Raw genomic sequence first — 23,293 nt, forward strand, 5'->3', positions numbered from 1 at the left:
CCCTCCTTGACATGCTCGGTAGGTTTCACTGGGTGTGCAGCTTGTTAATAATCAATCCCATCCATCTTAAAAGTTGCAGGTCATATCAGTGCTGCAATTACCACTTATCATAAATTGTTTTGTATCAGTTACCCAATTAATCGCTTTGCTGTGGTGATGTGGTAACCCTTTTGTAATTACAAATGATTGATGTTAGTGTGCAAATGATTTTATTTATTTATTTTATTTGACAAAAAAAAAAAAAAAAAATCCCCTTTCTGTTATTTCAGCGTGAAATTTCACGAGTGAAATGTGGCTTCGGTTATTTGTGCTCATGCTATTGGGAATTATTCATGGTCTGCTGGGATTGTGAGGACCTGTCATGTTCAGAGGTGGAAAAGAGCTCAGTGCCAACAAAGCACTTCATAGCATTATTGCAGTAAATGTCTGCGATGCTCACAATAAGCTGGAGGCTCAAGTCTCCAAATAAATTGAGCACATTTGAATCTGTGAACAAACTACATAGAAGGATTTGTGGATTTGTGATTAATGATTGAGAAAAGTTTTTTTTTTCCTTCTGTCTGCTGAATATGATTTGAATTGAACTGTGTAATGAAGCTGGATATTACAATGGAGCAAAAGCACTGCAAATGCAATGTGGAATCCCTGGGTTTTATATTGTTGCACAAATCAAAAAGGAGATTACAAGCATGAGGAGCTGGCACCGGGGCCGGGACAAAGGGGAAGCCGCTGCTTTTAATGTAGTAGCTGGGGCGCTCGTGTTTGTGACGCCCCTGTGAGTTGTTGTGCGAGAGTCAGTCACTCTTGTGGTTTGCTTGGTGCTGTTTGGGCTGGCTGTGACGACACGGGTGGAGGTGGATGTAGAGGTATGGGTGACTCTGGTGGACAGGCTGGGCCGTGCCGATGCAGTGGTGGTGGCTGTGGGTCTGGAAGAAACATGAGGAGTGGTGGAAGAGGAGGTGGAGGAGGAGGAGGAGGAGGAGGAGGAGGAAGGCAGCCCTGTGGTCCTGTTGCCACTGGTGTGGTTGCTGGGGGCCGTCACAGTAGAGGAGTTGCTGGGCATCGGAGTGGTCATGGTGGGTTGCACACTTGGCTGAGTGTGGTTTGCCTCTGGTGCGTTTGTCACATTCACAGGGACGATAGATGTTGTATTCGCAGTTTGCTCCTGTCAAAGATTGAAGGAATAAAGAGTTCAATGAGAATAAATCGTGGATAGAAGTATAAAACTTCATATAGTGAATTCATCCTCCCACCAAGGCAGTGACTCCAAAGTAACTCCTTTTTTTTGTATCACAGAGTGAAGACACAGTGTCTCCTGCGGCAATTCTTGACTTTGCTTAAATCTTCTTGTCTTTCTGCACTGAGTTCTGAGTATCTGATCTTTTCTTTTTTTTTTTTTTTTTTTTTTTTTTTAGTTTCTTACCCCATGTCTTGTCTGTTGCACTTGCAGTCATAGGAAAAAGTTGTCTAACTCTGTTGTTCATCCTACATTATCCTACATTCATATAAAGGTGAGTTTTTAGGTGAAGCAGTGGCCAAGACAGACATGATTATAAGGAGTAAGGGTGGGCATTGTCTTTGTTAGCACTCACTAAATGTATCTCATTTTAACTTGTGAAAAAAAAAAAAAAAAAATACAAAAAATATTCCTACAATGCTGACTTGAACTTGAACTTGAAGAACATATCTCTGAGGTCATGAACCTTGATGCACTCTCGATCCCCAAAGGGAAAGTCTCTTTTTTCGTCTCTCAGGGAGGTCACGGTCAACTGCTGCAGCTTCCCTGTGACGAATTCAGTGTCTTGCTCAAAGGCCATTCAGCAGAACAGACACTGACTGTCACCAAGGCCTTTCATTTGATAAATGGCGTCTCTGCTCACACCCTCACCCTGCTTTTTTTTTTTTTTTTTATCAGCAGCTGATATCGTCTGGTGATCTCAGCCCAATAAAACCCAAGTGAAGAATGCATTTCCTCTCAGTTTGCCTATAATTGTCCAGTGATGTGATAGATAAAGGCCTCCCACACTGTACAGTATTTGTCTGGCAAAACGTCAATTATTTCATGGTCATGGTCATGCTATGCAAAAGTCAAGCACCTGCCACTCCAGCAGAGTAGGTGAGGCATAAAGTTATTAACCACACTTTGCATATTGCCATGGTGCCATGGTGGCTGAGGCTTGCAGTGGGCGTCTGCGCCCTGCGCTCTTTGTGGTACACAGTCGCTGCTCGTCTGCCACTGTCTCCCCACTGCCTTTCATCTCCTCTCTGGTCCAGACCTCTGTTTTGTTTTTCCCGATAGGCCCTATCTGTTTTATCTGCCAGTGGGAGCTCTCTGCTGGCAGACACCAAGTCGCTCCCTCCGGCAAAGGAAGGGATTAAAGCATCTCACTGAGAACTGAGAAAATGACATTCAGTAATACATTCAATTTCACAGAATAACAGTGGCTAGGAATCCATTTCCTGGAGATTCATATTGGGAGGGGGAAAAAAAAAAAGTTTTACTGACTGATATACTAATTTAACACAGTAACTTGAGAATGAACATCAGAGAGAAATTTAGGTCAATGGAAAAAAGCAACTGTACTCTCATAATGACTATAATTTGGCACAGTATATACATTTTTCTGTTTTTCCACAAATCAGGTCAGGTAATCAGCAATGAGCCATCATGTACACACACAAAAAAATATTGATGCTATACATGGTTATCATACTGTTATGGTTAACAAAATATATCAACATATGTAAATTAATGCTCCAAGCAAGAATTCTCAAAAATAAATAAATATACAAAAAGCCCTCTAGATTGACTCCTTTGCCATGCAAATGCTTTTTTTGTTTTATGTTTTTTGTTGTTTGTTTTGTTTGTTTTGTTTTGTGTTTTTTTTTTTTTTTTTTGGTGCTTAGCTGTTACTGCTTTTGCTGTGGCCTTGAAGGAAATTTAAATATGTCCTGTACCTGCGACTAATTTGACTGTAACCACCTCATCAGTGGGAAAAAAAAAAAAAAAAAAAAAAACAACAAGCCACTGTTCTGTCTGTGTGCTGAATAATTTTAATATGCACTCTTTAAAGAAAAAAAAAAAAAAAGGAATAAAAGGGATATTACTGTTAAATCGGATATCAACCTAATTAGAGATGCTAAGTAGTCGTCTATGTCCATCACCGGTTTTGGAATGTGAACATGGCAGCTTCACTATTTTCAAGCGCATCTGAGGAATATGAGCGTCTATTGAAGTCGGTGTGGTGCATCAGGCCTGCAGAGCATCCCTTACCTTACTGCTGCCCAGTAACAAGGAGACCAGACAAACCGAAATGGCAAGCTTCCCCGTTTTCTCCATCTTGGTCCTCAGCTGCCTCCTTCGTCCTTTGTGGCTGCCCCCACCCTTCTCTCAGTCTTTTTATACCTGCCAGCTCTCCATCACACCAACGCTGATAACAGTTTGTAGTCATGGGAAGCTGAGTGCAAAAAACACATGCAGTCTACGCTGGACCATTTCCAGATTACCATATTGGGCTTTGGATACTGAGAGAGCAGGCATTAAAAAACTTGTCACGTATGTAAATGAGAGGCAAATGATTGATTTTCCGTGGCATGGGCAATGAAGTGCACCTGTTGGGGAAAATGTTTATCATTGGGATGTGCTGCATACACTTTTATGATGGTGTACTTCTCAGCTGGGTGTGAGACGGCCGTATGAATTCCTCTGTGGTGTTTCGATGGATGAAAAGAAAGTGAATTCCTTGTCTTTTGTCTTTCAGTCCAAGCATTTCACCTCAGGCCACCCCCTGGATTTGTGAGGGATAAACCTAAGCAGAGAAAGAGAATTGAGTGGAAAATTATCTGATATGATACGGTAATTCAAATTCACCTGAAAATGGAATGTGACCACAGAAACCCGCCAGTAAAGACTGCCGGGGATACTTTGATAACACAGGAATTGTACCTAGTTTGCCCACACATTTTTCAACCCTATTCGATTCAATATATTGAAATTTCGAGGATAAAGCATGTTTTTTTTTCTCTACGCCCCTGTCACCTGGTGCCTCAACGAACTGCTGGAATGGTGAAAGCAAGCAAGGAATGTGCCACCGTGACATTTAGTCTCTGATATCAGCCGTGAATTTTCAGAGTGCTGTATTTGCACAAACACTTGAGGCATAATTGGCACACTATCACTCTCGATGAAACAAAGCAATGACTTGGCCGTTCTGGTGAAATAACACTAGCATTGTTTCTGCTGCCAATTAAGAATGGTCTAGCAACATCAACATCAGTCTTTGATAGAAAACACACAGATTCAAGTGTTTCCAGGTGTAAGGTTGGTAATGTTTCACTAGTAGGTGAAAAACACACCGGCATGTAAATTTTTTCCATATTAGCGGTGATAAATTGACAGCTGCCCATGAAATTGAACACCACAACATTTCTTTGTGACCTTACGATTGATGTCACTGAACTTGCTTATATCTATAGTTAAAGAGGAAGGGGCAGTCCCTCTCAAACACTGTCTCACCAGGACTCACTGTAACTGTCACAGAAATGATTTCACATCCACACATTTAATATATATGTATATATATATATATATATATTCACTGGGTGAATTCCTGATGTGTAAGTGAGTGAAGGAAAATCATGTGCATGTGGCGTTTTTCCAGCAACTTTAAGGTGCATCATGACAAACTGGCAGGGGTCGATTGCAGCGAGGACTGTTTAGAGTCGATGTGACAAAAAATAATGGAATGGGCATGAAATGTCATTGTTTAATCAGCACCTAACTGACTTGCTTATTCTTATTTATTCCATATTTTTCCATGAGTGGTCCTCCTCTCAACTGACCTTTTATTTTGTAAAGTGCACCTTTAAAGTTCATTCAAATCTGCAATGCATAAGTAAGTGGCCAATGATGGGAACACTTGGAGATGTAAACCGTTCACTAGAGCTGCTTGTCCACTTCGTCTCAGCGGTCTTCATTCGCTTTTGATCATCATCCGTGTTAAGTGGTGCAACCTCAAGGACAGAGAGGGAAACAGACTTGTTCCTGTAACAGGCTGTTCTAGCGGCCGCTGTGAGAGCACAGCAGGGCCTTTGTGGAGCTTTATCAGCCGTGTTATCACCACACTGTGTTTTTCCTGGTGTGGGGCACTTTTATATCTCTTTCAGATAACCCAATGCCCCATGCCATCATGCAGTGCTACTGAGTACAACCGTGTCCAAATTTGCAAGATACCTCCGATTTGTAACACAAATTCAGTGTTTTTTTGTCTTTGTTGCTGCCCGTACTGTTGGATGTCTCTTTTCTTTGACTGATGTGTAAAAGTCAATAATATTCACATTAGAGTGTCTTTTTTTTTTTTTTTTGCCTTGTTCTGACATCCACAAAGTTTCATTTCTTCTCCCTTGCTCGCCATGTTCAATCTGGCGGATGAGAATTATTGATTCCAGCAAGGTGTGTTTTATTGCCTTTTACTGGATCATAAAATGCCGCCAAAAATATGACCGGATGCAGGTAGAAGGAGGAGGAGGTGTAATTTTCCATATGCTAACCCCGACTTTCATATGATAGAAGGCATATTTCAGTGACAGAATAAAAACAGAATAAAAGAAACAACAGTCAGTTACAAATGAGAAGACGAGCTCTGCCAAATTCCTAATGAAGTCGCTCTGTGCAAAGAAAACATGTTGAAACTTCTAATACAAGGCATGTAGCTCATTCTCAATCTGAGTGGAAAACACATATATTTATATAGTATTATATAGATAGTCATCTGTAGGCTCAGCTACATGTATCTCAGTTATTTTTCCATCCACACTAAGGGCATACCCTCTATTGCCCCCTGTAAATGGAGACGAGTAAATAGAATTGAATCAATAAAGTAATACATGTCACAGTCTTAATACATTTTGTATATGAAATCAGATGAGTGTAATGATCCTGTGCACTATATGGTGGCAAAACATGAATTAAAGCTTGTTGTTGAAGCGTGCGTTAAAGCTGCACTAAACTTCAATTAATATTTCAACTGTACTTTTCCACTTGAAGCCCCTAGCTTACTGTATAATGTATTTTAATCTCTTACTTTTTACTACCTGTTAATAATTTACTGCCTTGTGCCTTGCAGCGTCTTTAATCAAGGTTTAATTAAAGAATATAATTTGTTTTTAATACATACCAGAACATCTGTTAATTGTTTGCGTAATACTGTGAAAACCAAGTGAATATAGCTACTGTCGATAAAATTGTCGGCTTTCATATAGCTGAATCTTCTCGGTGAATTCTTAATAAGTGCTCTTCTTTTATTAAAAAGGCATTTCTAAGCATTTAAAATAATGATTGACATATCTTCTGATCTTACTTGCACTTGCATGCTCACATATCAATGTTGTAGTCTTTGATTAATCCAGAGGATAAATGGAGGCCGTAGAGAATATAAATATAAATTCTACTTAAGTGGTGAACTAACCAAACAACACTTTCCCAGAGCAGAGAAAGAGAACAGAAACTGTGATGCCATGCTGATGTATACCATGACTGGTACAAATAATAGACAGAGACTATGCAGAAATGAATGAGACATTTATTAATTTATTCGCATGTATTGTGCACAGAGCAACTGAGACATCCCTGCTTAATTGAATAGCAGGTACCAGGTTGGGGAGCATGCAGGTACCAAGGAGTGGAGCCTCTCTTTTGCCGTTAGAGCAGCTTCAATCCTCTTTTTAATGTTATTTCACAGGTTCTGGGATTTTGGCTCATTCTGCAAGAAAGAAAGCCTCCAATTCTATGAGGGACAAAGAGGATGGAAATCTACTTCACGCCCTGAGGGCTGAGCACTTTCATAAAGGTTCAGCAATCTTTAGATCTGGTGAATGAGGGCGTTTATCTTCATCCTGGTGTTGAAATCACTCTTAAATTTGTCGAGCTGTGAGGATGGGACCATTATCATCTTGGAATATGGACCACGATCAGAAGAGATTATTTGCACCATAGGGTGCAGCTGCTCCTATAAAATGGACTCGTATTCCTTGGCAGTTTTATGGCCATACACAGCTACCATAACAACTAATGGCTCCCACTAGATAGCTGCCCATACCATTAGAAAATCCCCTTCATGTTTGGAAAGAGACACTGTGGTTTAAAGCCTCTCTGTAGTGGAAATGTGTGGGTTGAAACTTTCTCAAAATGTAAACGTTCCCAGTAGCAAAAAGGCTAAAAGATTCAAAGGATCAGTGTTGTTCCTTTTTCCATATTAAATCATTTTGATCTCTTTGTGACTGATTTACCTGCAACATGGACATCAACTGTCTGGCTTTTGGAGCTATTTTATTTGCTTGCTGCTGATTTTGCTTGTAAAACATATCAAATTATGATTGCCATACCACTGAAGCTGACATGCATTGCAAACTGGCACTCAGGTGCCAGGTACCTCATGTGCAGCTGCCTTTGTATCTGTTATTATTATTATTTCAAAGGTAAAGTTGCTTTTCATGTGGCATCTCCATTTTGCCCGCTCCTGGGTAATACCCTGGTTGATTGTATTGTTAGTTCATTCACAGGCCAGATTATTAAAATTAAACAATCTCCAACAATTTCTAATTTTCCAAAATAAAGCTAGAGACTAGAGAACCAGGGCTGCAAGTGGAGATGTAATGATATTGTTTTCTATAAAGGTACTCCTTGAAGATCACTGCAGATGAAATTTGTAGACGATTTTTTTTTTTTGCCTGATTTGTTACGATCATAGCAGCTCAGTATTATCATAATAGAACTGATTCTAAACTGAAAAAAGGCGCTTCAGTCCTAAGAATTTCATCCTGGTTATGACTGCTTTCATCTTATCTCTCTTGTGAAATCAAGCTTTGTGCAATCCCAGATTAGGGAACAGTACAAAGCTTTTTTATCGTTTCTAGGTCCACTTTTCTGCTCATAAGAGACAGCTTTAATTGTTTGCAGGTGCAGATAGAACTTTTCTTGCACGTAGGAATGACTAAAACTAAAACTAAAACAATGCTTTGCCTTTCTCTTTATCAAATATTGACATGAAGCCACCTGACTGGCAAGACCTGTGTGACCTTACGTGTTTGCTCACATCAGTGAAGGACATCCTTCGAGACGATAAACCACACCAAATGAAAAACAGCATCGGCTTCCTGCAAATTCTGATCAGTCATGGGGCCAACCTTTGATCTAACTCAGTAAAAAAAATTTCAAATGTCAAATAAAATTCACACCTTGGTCATTTTCCACCACTGCACCTCATAGGGTAAACAGACCTTGCAGGGATACAACCTTCAGCTACCCTCAAAATGCACTGCATGCATACTTGATTCAGCTGATGGATATACATTCTTATAAACAGAATATAAAGCAATAATACATAAAATAAAACAAATAAGTTTAAAATAAAAGTTTAAACCTACACAGTAGCCTATGTTTTGTACAAAGCTGAGTAGTTTTAACTGCAGGACTGTAGCAATTCAAGCATCTCTAAAGGTATGAGTAAATAAGCAAATAAGCAGGTTTAGTGATGGATATCTTGCGTATAAGTGCAAAAATGGAATCGCAAACACTGACTTGGATTTTTATCGGAAAAAGAGCGCGAGTTTTAGAACACCAAAACATTTTTTGTTTCAAATATGAAAGTACGCTCTCAAATAAGAAAAAAAAAAAATGCATCATCTCAGGGGAGGCAATAGATCAATTCAAATAAAAAATACGGTGTCAAAGTGAGGTTTCCTAGAGTAGAATAAATTAGGTACTACAGTACTTACCCTGTAGAAGTTGATAGTTAAGGGCATTTGTGATCCTCTCACACTTCATTATGTTTTCTGTGTCTTTTGGTAGTATAGGCTAATATATATTATAGTATGACATATAATATAGTACAATTTCATGCCAACACATTTATAAATATATAAGAAGATTTTATTATTTTCCTCTATCAATACCAATACTAATACCAATCAGACAGTGATTACTTATTGGAGAAGGCTCTGTGTCGCCATCTGGTGGCGGGGCACGTTTCTTCCACCAGGAAGTGACGCAATGAAAACAACAGCGCGCAGTTCTCTCAGGTCGAAACTGGCGAAAAAGGGGCTATCATGTGTCCACTATTGGAATAAATAAATGTTTTAACGCGAGTCTATTTCGACTGCCAGTGGAAGCGAGGCGTTGTGGAAACATTTGGGCACAGGACTTCATTTAATGAGGTGAGGGGCTTCCCGTTGCAGGCTCAATACGGAGCTAGCTTGTTAGGAAGCTACGGTTAGCATGCCCCAGTGTGATTTCCCATTGTTTAGCCCAGCTAGCTTAGCCGCCGAGGTAACTGACCCTCCGTCAGTCACTCTGTAGTGCGGACTTGTGTTTTGAGTTTTACACAAACGTGCAGTTATATTTGCCCTCCTATTATCAATATTCTCCTCCCAATAAAGTATTTCTGAGTAGTTGTGTTTCTGATATTATCTTTGGGTTTAAATTGACCCTGTTCAGTGCTTAATGTCTGTAAATACATATTACATGTATGTTTCATATTTAATTAATGTCCTTTATTTAACGGGGCCAAGTGGATAAACATAAAATTAACATTATGATATGATTTCAATGGCTTGTACACATTTAGAAACATAAAGGACATTTTTAGTATAATCATTTTCTGGAGGGTTAAATTACCGGGGTCAACTTGACCCTAATTGATGTAAATGTTAGTACATTTGAAGGCAATAGGAGGGTTAAGTGTAACAAATAAAGGAGTGTTAAACTATTTTGTACCACTGTGTCTAATACTACTCTTGGAAATCACACTTGAAACTGTATTTGAAAAGCCAACATAATGCCAGCTAACAAACCTTGATTTAGAGAGCTGGCCAAGAGTGCACACTATTACAAAGCTAAACTGATTAAAAACATGACTGGCAGGGATTGTAGACTACAGGCTTAATCTGTTAATTAATCTGTTTCATAAAAAGCAGCTGCACTCCTCAGTTACATGGACAGGCAGGATAGGTATCAAGTCACTTTTCCCACCTGCTTTTTTAACTTCTCTTTGTCCTTCCTCAGATACCTGCAGCGATGGCAGCTTCCTTACCTCAGAAGGGTATGGCTGGGATGCCCCAACAGCAGCAGCCCCATCTGCCCCCCAACGCTGGCTCTGCCCCGGGACAGCCTCCCATGCCCCCGCAGGGAGCGCTGAGAGAAATCTCCCCGGTGTTCCTCTGTCGCATTGGGCAGGAGACGGTCCAGGACATTGTCACTCGCACCATGGAGATCTTCCAGATCACTCGGGCCACGCCGGTACTGAACACTGCCTTACGATTTGGACTACCCTGTTAGGCCGAATGCATTTTGTTTTCTCTTGTGTGGAGAGAACATCACATCACATCACACTCCATCTCCATCCAACATGCCATATTCATCATTTCATATTTGAGAATGTACAAGACCTGGTATGAATTGACAGGTCTGATCCTGTAAATTAAACAGAAAAGAGATCCACCAAGCAGCTTGTTCTGTTGTGAACTCAGAACTTTTTTTTTCTTATCTGTTTACTTTGTTAGCTCCTCTTTGTTTTTGATTTTTGTGACACTTGGAGAACCAAAGGAACATGTGTTCTCCTCCACCTCACACAGTCCATCCATAAACTCCTCATAATTAGGCTCGATCTGCAAGGTTAACAGGAGAATTTGTCTCAGGAATAACTTCAAACAAACTGTGGATCTTTCCCTCATGGAGGCTTCAGAGCTTCAAGCCTGCAGTAATACAAGGAATTTACTAGCAAATGTACAAAAAAGATAAACAAGTTGATTTTTTTTTTTTTTTTTTTTTTTTTTTTGAAAATCAAAATGCTTGCTGGATCATTTGTATGCCACTTGTACCTGTCTTTATCCCAGAGATTCCCAAAGATTGCTCAGAAAGGCTGTCGACAATAAATATGGAGTTTGATGTGATGTTCTTTCTAAACAAGAGGCGCCACCACACATCAGAGCTGTCTGCTGCCTCTGGCGTACGTGCCGTTGTCTCTCTCTGTCTGTCTTTGTATGTGTGACAACACAAGTTAAACTGCATGCTTTAACTTGGCGGTTTCGTTTCTAGCTCTTTTGCAGCTATACATCATAACATAATTTGAGTCAAAGTTGACTTATTAAGGAGTGTTTGTAAAGAGAGAGAGAGAGAGAGAGAGAGTCCTGTTTCTGAGGAAGCAAGAAGGGGAAAAAAGCACATTATCAGGGTCGTCATTCTGTCTATTCTTGACTGCCTCCTGTCTTGTAGGCTGCCTAGATGTTAACTGGGTGGCTGACGTCTTTCCAGCTCATACGACTTCTTTCTCCTCTGTCAGCCTGCATTTGCCATTTTTATTTCCAACTGAAACACTTAGCACTGTCAGTGTCTTTCTTAGTCATCCTTCCACCCCCGCCATGTCTGTCTCCGTCGCTTTTTGCTGTTTTTGTCAATTTAGTGCTCATTCTCCCTGGGTTGTCCCTGCCCATTAAAGGCAGTTTTATTTATAAAGGCGAGGAGGTTTTATTTATAAAGCACATTTCAAACACAGAGTTAGATTCAAGGTGCTGCGCTGTGGAAACAAGAAAAAAAAAAGGCACATTATCAGTCATTTAACTGAAATAGGTTTTGCAAAATGTTTTGAAAATGTGAACTCTTGAAAAACTCTTTCTTCCCTAGCTCCCTAATGGTGTGACTCAGAGCCAGGCTGTGTACCAGGACCGCTTTGGGAAGCTGCAGGAGCACCTGCGTCAGCTGACTCTTCTATTTCGAAAGCTGCGTCTGCTGTATGAACGCTGCGTGGAGATGACCACTGACCTGCAGGAGGGGCCGGCGGAGGTCAGGGACAAGCTCTTGATTTCTGCTTTCCTTGTCAGTCTCACAAAGAAACCTCGTTGCTCAAAAAGTCGCCTTCTGGGAAAATCAATAAATACAGTATAGGGCTGGGTGATACATCAGTATTATATGGATACTGTGATATAAGGCTACATATTGTCCTGGATTTTGGATATAATATTGGGATCTGGCAGTACAGGAAAAGAAATGCAGTTTTCTGATCTTATTAGGCTGTTCTAGCTGTTCTGTTATTTGCCTCTACCTGGTCAGGCATCATATCCACTGTACTGATGATTGTTTATCAATAGTCCCGTGTTTGAAATATCTTTTGAAAGCACCGGTGCCCATGCCTGTGATATTGTCACAATATTGATTGAGTATTCATCCAGCCCTCATAGAGTAAAGCTCTTTCAGACAGCATGTTGGCTTGCTCCCAAGGTATAATTTTCTGAAGACTGAGGGGTGCTATAGTCACTAAAAATTGGAAAAAAAAAAAAAAAAAAAAAAAAAGTAAAATCAGATTTGCCGTTTGCTCCTGTCCTTTCGTCTTGGCTTCTTTGAGAAGGTATTTGAAAAGTTCTGCTGCTTTGAATTCACTGCCAAGGCTTGTGACTCTCACTGATATTTTTCTCCATGTGTCCTGCGCCTTTCCTTATTACCTGTCCTGTTTCATTATCAAAATCTGGTGTATATATAGAAAGCAATTCATGGTTGAAACGATAGAAACATTTTATACTTCTTTATGTCTTCAGCTGGTGCCATATGTCGGAGAGGAAATGGCTTCTGTCAAAGTAGAGCCTTGCAGTCTGGCTGTCAACCAGGAGAGGCAAGAAGTTCTGGAGGTGTGTTCCTTATTTATGTATTTTTGTCTGTCACAGATTATAATTTCCAGTAGTGTCTGAATTAGACCCGGTTACATTCCTGCAAGCAACGACCACTTATTTGATGCTGTTGCACAAGCCTTTGCATCAAAGTGCATGGATAATGAGTTGTGACAGGGTCCACCTTTATTCACTCTGGTCTCTCTCAATATTGGTGGCGTATCCCTTGTAGTGCCTTTTTTCTTTTCTTTTTTTCTTTTTCTTTCTTTCTTTCTTTTTTTTTTTTTTTTTTTACATTTTTTTGTGCCAGTAGTAAAGATTGTCTGCCCTGCAGCGTCCTGCAACATGTCCTTCAGCATTAGGCTATAACTAGGCTGAGATTTTTATTTTGTTTTTGTATTTTCTTTCCCTGATTTAAAAAAAAAAAAAAAAAAAAATGTAAGTTGAGTCAATCTTAGTTGGCTACACTTGCTTATTTAGTTGAAAAAGATAATCTAATTTTTTGCCAGATGACAGAGGAACAGCCTCACTTGACTGAGTTTTAATTAATCAAGTCACAGTATTGAGCTTTGAAAATCCCCTGCAGATACCTCTAGATGGCAGCGGCAACACAATGAAAGACTAAGGTTTCCTCATGGAATAATGTGCTAAATGCATAATCCTGGCATCATTTGCAACATAAATACATATTCTTTTACAATCGGGGTATTCTTTTTTTTGTGAACACTGGCATAAATTCTCCTGTGGCTTCAGGACTCCCGGCAGTTTGGGAAATTGCCACCAGGCAGCCACCAGCCAAATGGTGGTAAATTTTGCCTCTGGCTCATAAGCCTGTCTGCTCTACCGACAACTTTGGCAGGTAACCAGCCATTGTTGAGAGATGCTTTTGTACTCTGAAAAAAAAAACCAAACAAACACATTTGGCAGGTAAAGTAGTAAAAGTTTCAGGTGAATTTTGAAATGAATCATTCATTTAGACGCTTAAAAAGTCATTTTCTTATCCTTAGTGCTAATACTGCCGTTGCTGCCCTTTAGTTTAATTAGCTGACAGATCAAAGGCTGCGCTTTATGTGATCCGATGTTGCTGAATGGTGGATGTTTTCTGTCGTTCGGTGCAACTGCAGAAAGTGCGTCAGAAGAATCAGGAGATGAAGGTGCTGATGGACCAGATGAGGAACCTGCTGTGGGACGTCAATGCCATGCTGACCCTCAGGAAATGACAGCGCTGCACCGGACCCGGTCTCTCCTGAGAGATAAGATGCCTCAGCAAGCATACAGACTGACGAACACAGCAGAAACCAAGTGGATTAAAGTGAATTATTTCTGGGTTTTGGAGATGACATGACTTGACCCGTAACTCATTAGCAGGCACTTTGTCCTGGCACTTCATCACTGAAACTCTTTGAAAATTGATTTTTTTTTTTTCTCCCAGCACCATGTCTTTGATTATTTTTTGTATAGCGTTGGGTTTGAAGTTATTGAGAGAAAACAACTTACCAGATGGGGTTGGGACTCAAGGTAAAGATAAGATCAAGGATAAGACTTCGATATCACACTGATGTACTCTGACTGTGGGAGAGGCTGATTTTGCAAAGACTCCAAATTCACAAGAAATGTTTTCTTTTTTTTCATATACATGGTAGCTGACAACCCTCTTTTATATGGTTGTTAAGGCTTTACCTATATTTTTTTTTTGTTTGTTTTATTCTTTGTTTATGCCATGAATATTCAAGTACGGCATGAGCTATTATTTTTCCATCCTGCTTACATCATGCATTGGAACCTGTGCTACCTTGGTTCTTCAAACATTTTATTCATGGTCTTTTGCCCCCAAGTGCCAAAAGCCAGAGCAGACAGGCTTGAATGGGTTGCAGTTAATTCTTCCGGAAAGCACAGAGGCTGATCTGATGACAGTGCTAACAATAGGAACAATTGGTCTTATTATCCTCAGTGTGTTTGTACAAACATTAGTCTCATGGGTTCAGAATACAGATTAGCCCCATGGCAGCTATGTATCTCAGGTGCTTTGTGTGTGTGTATGTGTCAGTCTGCCTGCCTGCGTGTGTCTGTGTGTGCATGTGTTAAATACGATTACCTTCCTGAGTGCTACACAACACCTGTTTACCCTTAGGGTGTTGAGACTTGCTAGCTGGTGAATTTATTTTTGTAAACTGCAGGATAAGTTACTTTTTTTTTGTTTGTTTTTTTTTTACACAAAATAAACTTTTTTTTCCTAACAAAATCTAAGAACATGCGTTGTACAGTGCTAGTCAATTTGGGTCCAGTTCAGACCTTGATTTGATTTGATTTTTATGCACACTGCACTGCCTCTAAGCCAGGAGTTCCAGCGGGGTTGTGCGACTTTATGTAAAATGCACGATTGATGTGATGTGAATTTGTAAATCAAGGCAACCTTCACATTATGATATACAGATTCTGGCTGCGGCTTAAGTCCATGTGTGCGCTCCTTTTCTAACGCACCCTGCAGTGAGTCGACTGCACCTGTCAGATTCATAATGTAGCTAAAACTAGAAATCAATGAATAGAATAGAATAGACAACATACTAATGAACACAAGATGTCCAATAGGATATGAATTACTGAGTCATAAAAACCTTGAGGGAAATGAAGGATACTGGGTGATGCTGTTGATTGGTCTCTGAATAACTGAATTGATATCAAAAGCAATTATTACAACCAAGGCAATCTGATGAAAAGTCCAACGCCTGATGTACCACCGTATCAGTGCAAAGGACAAGTAACACTGAGTTTTAAATAAACTGCCGGCAAGGGCACACCCGGAATCATCAATGCACGCGAGACACTGAGCGAGTCAATTAGAAACGGTTCAGATGTGCATATCTCAATCTGTGCAAGAGCTGAATATTTTTGCATCTAAATTTGGCCCATGTAAGTGCTTAAAGTGAGCTGTGTTAATTATAGTAAAACAATCACTGATTTCAGCAAGATAGAACCTTTAAAAATGGATTTTTGTGGGATAAAGGACTTAGTTTAGGTTATTAAAACGGAATTTAATAATGTATCCACTGTCACACGGTATATTTGAACATGTTATTAGCCCCTTTCTCCGCTCTCTAAAAGTTCAAAGGCCTCAACTTGTGGCTGAGAAATATATTGATTTATTGTAGTATGAGACTAGACATTATCTGGGATTTTGGATGTTGTACTATAATATGGTAAACGTGTCTTTCCCTGCTTCTAAGATGGATTACAGTCAAAGGATGTCATTTTCTAAATTCTAGTCTTTTCTAGCTCCTCTATTATTTGCATCTACCTGTTTGATGATCATATTTGTATTACTAACATGACTGTTTATGAATAATCTCTCCTTTAAATATATTATGAAAGTACAGATAGTTATCCCTACATAGTATTGATACTGTGGTACTTAATTTTGTCCAGATTACCCAGCTCTCATCGAACCTGTTTCAGGAGGGTAGGGTTTAAACCACTCTGTGTACCTGCTGCTAAAATTATAGGATCCAAATTTAGTCAGTTACAGTTGTACCCGCTGATTATGTTATTCTTTTATGTCAACGAATTAAGACGTGTCAAGTCAGCTCAGCTCCCTCATCCCTACACGCACTGACACCTTTTGGCAGAGCTGCAGTCTGCCATGTGGAAAAGACAAAATCAATAACGAGTGCCATGCCAGATATGCATTTAGAAATCTCTCTTTTTTTTTAATTGGTTTTACAGTTAGCATTTTGATGTGAAATGATCCGTTTCCTTGGCAACAGTCCCTGCGCACTAAGGCTGAGACACATAGGACGGCCAGAGTGCGCGGCACCAAGGGCGCCTCTGGCATGAGATAGCCGTTCTCTTTCCACCGTCACGCCAGCAGCACTGACATCAGAAGTGTTCACACATGTTCCGTTTGTTTATCTTTTTTCCAATTGAGGTTGTCCCTTCTCAATTGGGAGACCCGGTCACAGGGCCTCCTCTAAGGCCCCTAACGTTTTCTCCTCCGATCTCTTGTCTTACCAGACTTGTGGAGGTGGGAGAACCGTTCCAAGCTCCTTGCAGCCGTACTCCCCTTTATGTATGCATATCTACTTTCTGTCCGCAGAACAGTCCACCAGGGTCTGTCCACTGATTGTACTTTTGTGTCCAAATTACAAACGGATCAGACTACCATTTTCTCAGTCTGCCGATCTCTCTGTCCATATCCAGACGGTCCATTGTGATCTGTTCATTTGTCTGTCCAAAAGGCCACCAGACTAGACAACACCTCCAGCCTGTCTTGTCTGTTTGTTCGTCAGTTTCAAGCCCTCTCCAGGTCTTTGTACTTCTTGCGGAGGACTGACACCTGATCCTTGAAGAGCACGGGGTCCAGGCGGAACTGAGAGTGGACAAGCGGCATGTAGCCAAACCAGCTGGCGAAGGTGTTGATGCACTCCTGCCGCTGGTTGAAGTGCTCTGGGTTGGCCCAGGGAGCGCTCTTTGTACCCTGGAAGGTAAGAGAAAAGTGAAGAGAGGTTGAGAGGAGTTCCTGGCTGCTGGGCCTCTATGATGTGATAGGAAATATACTGAAATATCTTTATGACCACTATTTATTTTGTGTTCATACCTTATTTGTTTGTTATGTACACTACTGTTAAGGGGGACTGGTCTGTTTAAGACAGGAGGGCTATCCTTCACAATGTTTCTTCAGTTCAATTCAATTATATTTGCATAGTGTGAAATCATAACAAACGTTATCTTAAGGCGCTTTACAGAAATCCAACAGATATTGGCCAAATCCATGGACCAAAATCTCCCTCAAGAGCAAGCGCAAGGCACCAGTGGCGAGGAAAAAAAAAAAAAACTTTTAACAGGGCCAAAAACCTTGAGCAGAACCCGGCTCTGGGTGGGCAGTCATCTGCCTCGACCGGAGGGGTTGCCACAAATCCTCATGTAAACAAGTCTTGTGTCATATTCAGTGTTTAAACTTGTTTTTGCTTCATACAAGTGAAATAAACTGCCAGTGGGATGAGAAAATCTCACTTATTTACAATGCAATTTGACATCTTTCAGGAATTTTTATGGGAGCTTATAAATGCGTTTGAACAAAACAGAGTAAGGTAGATTATCCCAGTTTTTATCACCCCACTGGCACATTTCATTTTTCATAAGGAAAAAAAAAAGGTGTTTACGCTTAATGGCATAACATCCCTGAGAAAGCTGTTGTATGTGATGAGTGATCTGAAGATGCCACCTACCTGTGGGTTGGGTAGCTCCTTATACTGCTTCCTTTGAGCCACTTTGATCGGCGGCAGGTGGGTTACCGAGGAGACCAGAAAGTTCATCAGGATGTCCTCGCAGTTGGAGGTACGATCCACCAGAGCCCGTAGGGAAGGGGGCAGGTAGTGGGAAAACAGGTAGTGGTAATACCTGTGGAGAAGGTGAAAATTGTGTGCATCAGTATTAAATATGATAAAAGTAAATCTGACCTTTTCAGAGTCTCCCTTGGTTAATGATAATTCTTTGGAGATAAAGAGGGTTTTAGGGAGAAGCTCTAGTCAAAGCATCTGTGTGTAAAATATAAAATCCTTACTTGATTTACAAAGTTAGTGTGGTTAAAAGCATGAGCTTTTCATTTTTAGAAGAGACTTGAAAATGCGCATGAGATGTCATTTACTCCTTTTTTCCTCAGTTTTTTTTTCTCACCTAGCACCTCTATCACATGTATTTGCTCGTTTATTCCTTTCACAAGACTACACCGTCACATCTATTGTTGCCCTCACACTGCAAAAACTCCCACCTTTAACAAGTCTTTTTGTCTTATTCAGTGTTAAAACCTTGTGTTTCTTCAAACAAGGGCACAAAAAAATCTATCAGTGAAATCAGATGATTGCACTTGTTTCCAATGTAGTTTCACTTGTTTCAGGAATTTGTATAAATAAGTAAAAGTATGTTGAAACAAGGCAGAATAAGGCAGATCAGCCCACTGGTATCAAGAAAATGGAACTTAATTCAAGACAATTTAAGTTGATTAGCACTGGAGACAAGTGGGATTATCTCATCCCACCAGCAGATTGTTTCACTTTTTTTTTTTTTTTTTGAGAGAAAAGCTTAATGGCTTGTTAAGATGGAGTGTGTTTGCAGTGCTATCCTTGCAAAATTGGTGAGCCAATTATGATTTAAACCTCCTCTACTGTTGCCCTCACAATAAATCACTTTGGATAAGGGCATTGCCAAATGTAAAAATGTATCATTATAGAGTGTAAGCAAATAGAGCACATAATTTATCACAGTTAGAGGTCAAGCAAACCAGAACCTATATGGTGAGGGGCAGATAATATTAGAGCATTGTAATATTTTGTGACATTTAGTGACATCTAGATGAAAATGTAGATGATGTATGCTGATATGTATTTGGGTTAGGTTTTATTGTCTGTGGGATTTTATATGTACAATGCACAAAAGATACTCTTCTATATTGCATTGTGTGCATATTTTTCTTTTTCCTTTTTGCAGTGCAGTGAAATCTTGCTTAGGTGCATCAGATCCAACTCATTTTCTTTAATTGCACATGCCAGATTTAGGACCTCTTTTGGCTTCTTTCAAATGTGCTTTATTTGAGCTTATTAATTGATAGTAACCATATACAATATATGGAATTTAGACCTGCACGCTTGTAGATAGAAGACGACAAAAACAAAGGCATCTGTCACAGAGCTGTCATTTCTCTGTTTAAGCTTTGTTAGAGGGAAATCTTTGAGGCTGTAGAGACAGGCATTACTGCCTACAGCAGACTAGAAAAGCAGAAAAAGCTGCCATATGGGCTGTAAGGAGAACAATTAGGATGAAAAATGGCATGTTTTGATTGTAATTGTTGGCAAAAATGACCACATAGTCTTAACATCTTTTAGAGTTGCATTTTCCAGTCTGTAGAATAGTTACATTCACACTCACAGAAATTTCAAATATTAATAACTTTGGGCCTATTCTAATTCATCAAACTGATGCAAATAATCCCTCAGCAATTCACCCTCTCTATATCTTTCTCTCACCTACGCATACATAATGCTTGACAGTATTTCTCTCTTGTTTTTTTCTGGTTAATCATTCCCTAGTTTTTCATTTTAAGATTCATGTCATGCCTGGCGTTGCAGTTCCAGCTCATAAGGTTGCGTTTTATGTTTTGTTAGCAGTTTCCCCTTTGGTAATCTCTCTGAGAGGCAGTCTCCTTTGATCTTACTTGCATAATCAATGTAATTTATTTTTTTGTGCACGTATGTATGCGTGCATGTTTTGTCAATTGTGAAGATAAACTGAGAAAATATAGAATACCAAGCCAATGTTACAGTCACCTTGCGTGTTTTTCAGCATGGGCGTCAGTGTGTGTCGGTGTACCTGTGGTAGAAGGCGGCCCCGGTCAGGACGATGGAGTAGTCATTGGTCCATTTAGAGGTGTAGCCCCAGGCATGCTTTAGGGGATCCCAGAAATGGCTCCTGGGAGGGTAACCCACGATACGCTCGGGGAAGCTCCGCCACACCAAGAAGGCAAAGTTCACCTGGAGAAAGACGGTAGCACTTAGATGCCGCTGTGAATGTTAATGCCTTTTTTTAAACATTGCTGTATTATGTATGCTTGTGCAATATCGCTCTAGGCGCTTCGATTACTGAAACGTGCACACATACCTCACTGGTCAGCAGGACTGTATCCTCATCGAGACTCAGCACTGCCTCTGTCTCTATGGCAACATGAGGCAGGAACCGGCTGCTAGTCTGAGAGGGAAATAGTAAATCTTTAGTGCCACTACTGTAAATATAGCCGGCTTGTATTTTGCGAGAAACAGAGAACGATACGATGAGTGAAAGACGATTGTGTTGCAGCGTGTCAATCATGTTGAGTGACTGATGGCAGTGTGTCGCTATAGATTTTGCCGTTGGAGGACAAACAAAAGAGAAAATCAAAGTGAAACGGAGACAAAGAAAACAAAGAGAGAATAGCTGACATTTACATAAGTGATCGACGCACACATCTCAAATTTCAGATCTGCATGGAGAAGAAGAAAGAGAGGAAGACGGGACAACAAATTTGAGAATCAGAGACGGAGAAACACAGAAGGAGAGAGATACACAAACAGACTGGATGAGTGCCAGCGCTGTATCTCAGATGTCCGGGTCGGTGTCTGTGAACTGTAACTGGCACTGACACCAAGCCTCACCTTTCTCCTGCCGTCTGTCACAGTGAGCGGGACGGGCATGGGGGGCCATTTGCTCCGGTTGGGGGGTGGCTTTTCACTGTTCCACAAAATGATGATCTGCAGCAGCGGGGGAGTAGGAAAGGTTACATAACCCACATTCAGATATATTTAGACTCATTAGTTTGATCATACACAACTTCAACCATCCAATATGACTGACTGAGCATAAAACATCACTATACATTTCACTCTAGATACACAGAATAGTGCATTTATCTGATATTATGGTGGAAAATGTCGCTTGTTATGGTGTTAGAGGACACACCATTTGCAATTGCGCTGTATGCAACTTTGTCGTGATCGTAGTTTTGTGTGTGTGCTACCTACCTGGGAGCAGTACTTGGATTTGGAGACCACCTGGAGCAGCTTCATGATTGGCTGAGACTGGGAGACCAATGGGGAGACGGCGTGGATGACAGCCGTGAACTCCTGACCTGGACTGACCCCTGATGGAGGTCACAAGGGAAGAGGGGTGATGAAGGCAACTGATGTGAAAGGTCATCTTCATCACTCCATCACTGCACAGATTACCATGATTACCTGCATGCCTCAGACTTATCAGTCTCACCGCTGTCCTAAATTGATATGATATCAGAATGTAAGTATTGTACAGGTTAATTCAAAGTGAATATGTGTTTACCTAGTCCCAGGTAGTAGAAAGGGAAATGTGCGAGGTGAGTGGAGTACTCTGGTAGGACTAGCAGGCCTCCTGGCAGCGAATTCCACATGTACTTATTCCTTGAAATGTGGGAAAACACACGGTCTTTGATGATCTAGGGACAGAAAGAAGAAGTCATGAGGGCCCGGTGGGGATTTCAGGGTGAAAAACAACAAGAAAAGAACAAAACAAAACAAAACACATAAACATGTTTGCCATGTCTCAATGTAAACTCAACTGCGATACGAGCCCTCACACACTGGTATTTGCAGACTAAATATTAACGGTAACAGCCCACTGCACCATGAGGAGTGCAGCCGTGTTTGGTTTTACAAGTCATTGTATTCACAAAGGCTGATTCTGGGATAACAGCAGGCTTTAGTGGTAAAAATGACTCTCGCATTTAAAAACATGGAAAACCAAACAATACTGATGAGGACACAATGGAGGACCCAGTGAGAGACACACTGCAACTGCTCTGAGGACAGCTTGCAGGCTTTTGGCTGTGCTGGAACACCCTATTTACACACACAGATATAAATACATTTTCACTGGTTTCTCTCGAGCAGTGGCAAGACCGAGATCTATGCTTGCTCTAGCTTGATCTGTTGTTTAGTGTGTTTGATTATGTTTGATTATGTTAATGTATAATTAACATACACGCAGGAGGATTGCAATTAGAAATTGCGCCATGAACGAGTGTATGGAGATAATGTAATATCATAACATGTTTCACTAGTGCACTATAATTTGCAAACGAAGTGTGTTTTCCAATACAAAATACCCTTAACAAACATACAAATGTCCCAAGTAAAACAAATAATAAAAATATTATGTGGCTCATGGCACAGTCTTTCTGCAAGTGCGCTAGTACTTTCTAGGAGTTTGGGTGGAGGGGTAGGAGAGAGGCACAGAGTGGCATTGCAGTGTTGTTGTAAATATGAGAACAGTTGAACAGAATCTTTAATTCATGCTTTGACTGAGACACTGAAATTGGAAAATCACTGAGCTACTTTGTGGAAAGTGAATGTATTGTACACCGACTTGGACCTGGTTGCCTGTGTGCCCTCCACGGCTCTTAGGGCTCTGTGTGGCCAGAGCAGTGCATAATGTGATTCCCTTAAGCACAAAGTATTAACAAACAAACAAACAAAGCAGCGGCCACACAGAACCCAGGTCACAGGTTTTTCCTTCTTAATATGAAGCTATCTCTATCTTGGTTATCTGTCAGGTGTAGTGTGTTTAGGGGTGTAAAACCGAACCATAAAAAAAATGAACCATTCAATACACAATAACCCTGTAAAGCTCTCACTAATCATAGTCGGACCTCCTGGACAAGTGAGAGTTTCCTGACCATGAGTGTTCATGATAGTTTCAACTGGGAGATGAAAAGTGCAGTGTTACAAACACATCCACTGTATGAGAGCCATACAACCACACAGCAAGCTGATGAATGAGTGAACATACTGAGAGTATTTTTATGTTTGTTTTAAATAGTCTTAGTAGACTTTGAAAGAAATTTGTGGATTTCATATTGTTATCCCAAATCTCTGAATGAAAAAAAAAAAAAAAAAAATCTTTGCAAATAAGACAAAATACAGAGAACAATGGAAATGGCAGTGTTTTTTTCTCTCTAATGTACAAAACAAACTAAACCAAACTGAAACTGTGACCCACACACAGCATTACGAACCAAACCGTGGGGTCATTGAACCGTTAAGACCCAAATTTTATGCTACATCTGATAATGCAGTACAACCTATCC

General features: G+C 40.4%; 3 protein-coding genes across 3 annotated transcripts in view; 1 reads left to right on the forward strand and 2 right to left on the reverse strand.

The window, feature by feature from the left end:
* Window positions 1-237: 237 nt before the first annotated feature.
* LOC115368121 (bypass of stop codon protein 1-like) lies at window positions 238-3,347 on the reverse strand. Its single transcript, XM_030064112.1, has 2 exons — window positions 3,275-3,347; window positions 238-1,165 (listed from the first exon to the last, which is right to left on the reverse strand). Exons 1-2 carry the CDS (start codon window positions 3,338-3,340, stop codon window positions 653-655), a joined length of 579 nt encoding a protein of 192 aa, XP_029919972.1. The 5' UTR covers window positions 3,341-3,347; the 3' UTR covers window positions 238-652.
* Window positions 3,348-9,025: 5,678 nt separating this feature from the next.
* Window positions 9,026-15,562, forward strand: LOC115367834 (mediator of RNA polymerase II transcription subunit 30). The gene is made up of 5 exons (XM_030063781.1): window positions 9,026-9,213; window positions 10,061-10,294; window positions 11,678-11,836; window positions 12,586-12,675; window positions 13,779-15,562. The coding sequence occupies exons 2-5, from the start codon at window positions 10,073-10,075 to the stop codon at window positions 13,872-13,874; spliced, it is 567 nt and encodes a 188-aa protein (XP_029919641.1). The 5' UTR covers window positions 9,026-9,213; window positions 10,061-10,072; the 3' UTR covers window positions 13,875-15,562.
* Window positions 15,563-16,301: 739 nt separating this feature from the next.
* ext1c (exostoses (multiple) 1c) overlaps window positions 16,302-23,293 on the reverse strand; it is an 87,825-nt gene continuing 80,833 nt past the window's right edge. Inside the window, 7 exon segments of the mRNA XM_030063780.1 lie at window positions 16,302-17,125; window positions 17,877-18,048; window positions 20,014-20,174; window positions 20,302-20,388; window positions 20,832-20,927; window positions 21,198-21,316; window positions 21,511-21,643. Of these exon segments, the coding sequence (XP_029919640.1) occupies window positions 16,940-17,125; window positions 17,877-18,048; window positions 20,014-20,174; window positions 20,302-20,388; window positions 20,832-20,927; window positions 21,198-21,316; window positions 21,511-21,643 (954 nt within the window). The 3' untranslated portion in view covers window positions 16,302-16,939.

The sequence above is a fragment of the Myripristis murdjan genome, chromosome 11, assembly GCF_902150065.1.
Source record: "Myripristis murdjan chromosome 11, fMyrMur1.1, whole genome shotgun sequence".
Lineage (NCBI taxonomy): Eukaryota > Metazoa > Chordata > Actinopteri > Holocentriformes > Holocentridae > Myripristis > Myripristis murdjan.

Excerpts from the sequence above, each read along its gene's own strand:
- LOC115368121 (XM_030064112.1), bottom strand. The coding sequence starts at position 3,340 with ATGGAGAAAACGGGGAAGCTTGCCATTTCGGTTTGTCTGGTCTCCTTG. Across the intron at positions 1,166-3,274 it reads TGTTACTGGGCAGCAGTAAG|GAGCAAACTGCGAATACAAC; the intron begins GTAAGGGATGCT and ends AATCTTTGACAG.
- LOC115367834 (XM_030063781.1), top strand. The coding sequence starts at position 10,073 with ATGGCAGCTTCCTTACCTCAGAAGGGTATGGCTGGGATGCCCCAACAG. Across the intron at positions 11,837-12,585 it reads TGCAGGAGGGGCCGGCGGAG|CTGGTGCCATATGTCGGAGA; the intron begins GTCAGGGACAAG and ends TTATGTCTTCAG. Across the intron at positions 12,676-13,778 it reads AGAGGCAAGAAGTTCTGGAG|AAAGTGCGTCAGAAGAATCA; the intron begins GTGTGTTCCTTA and ends GTGCAACTGCAG.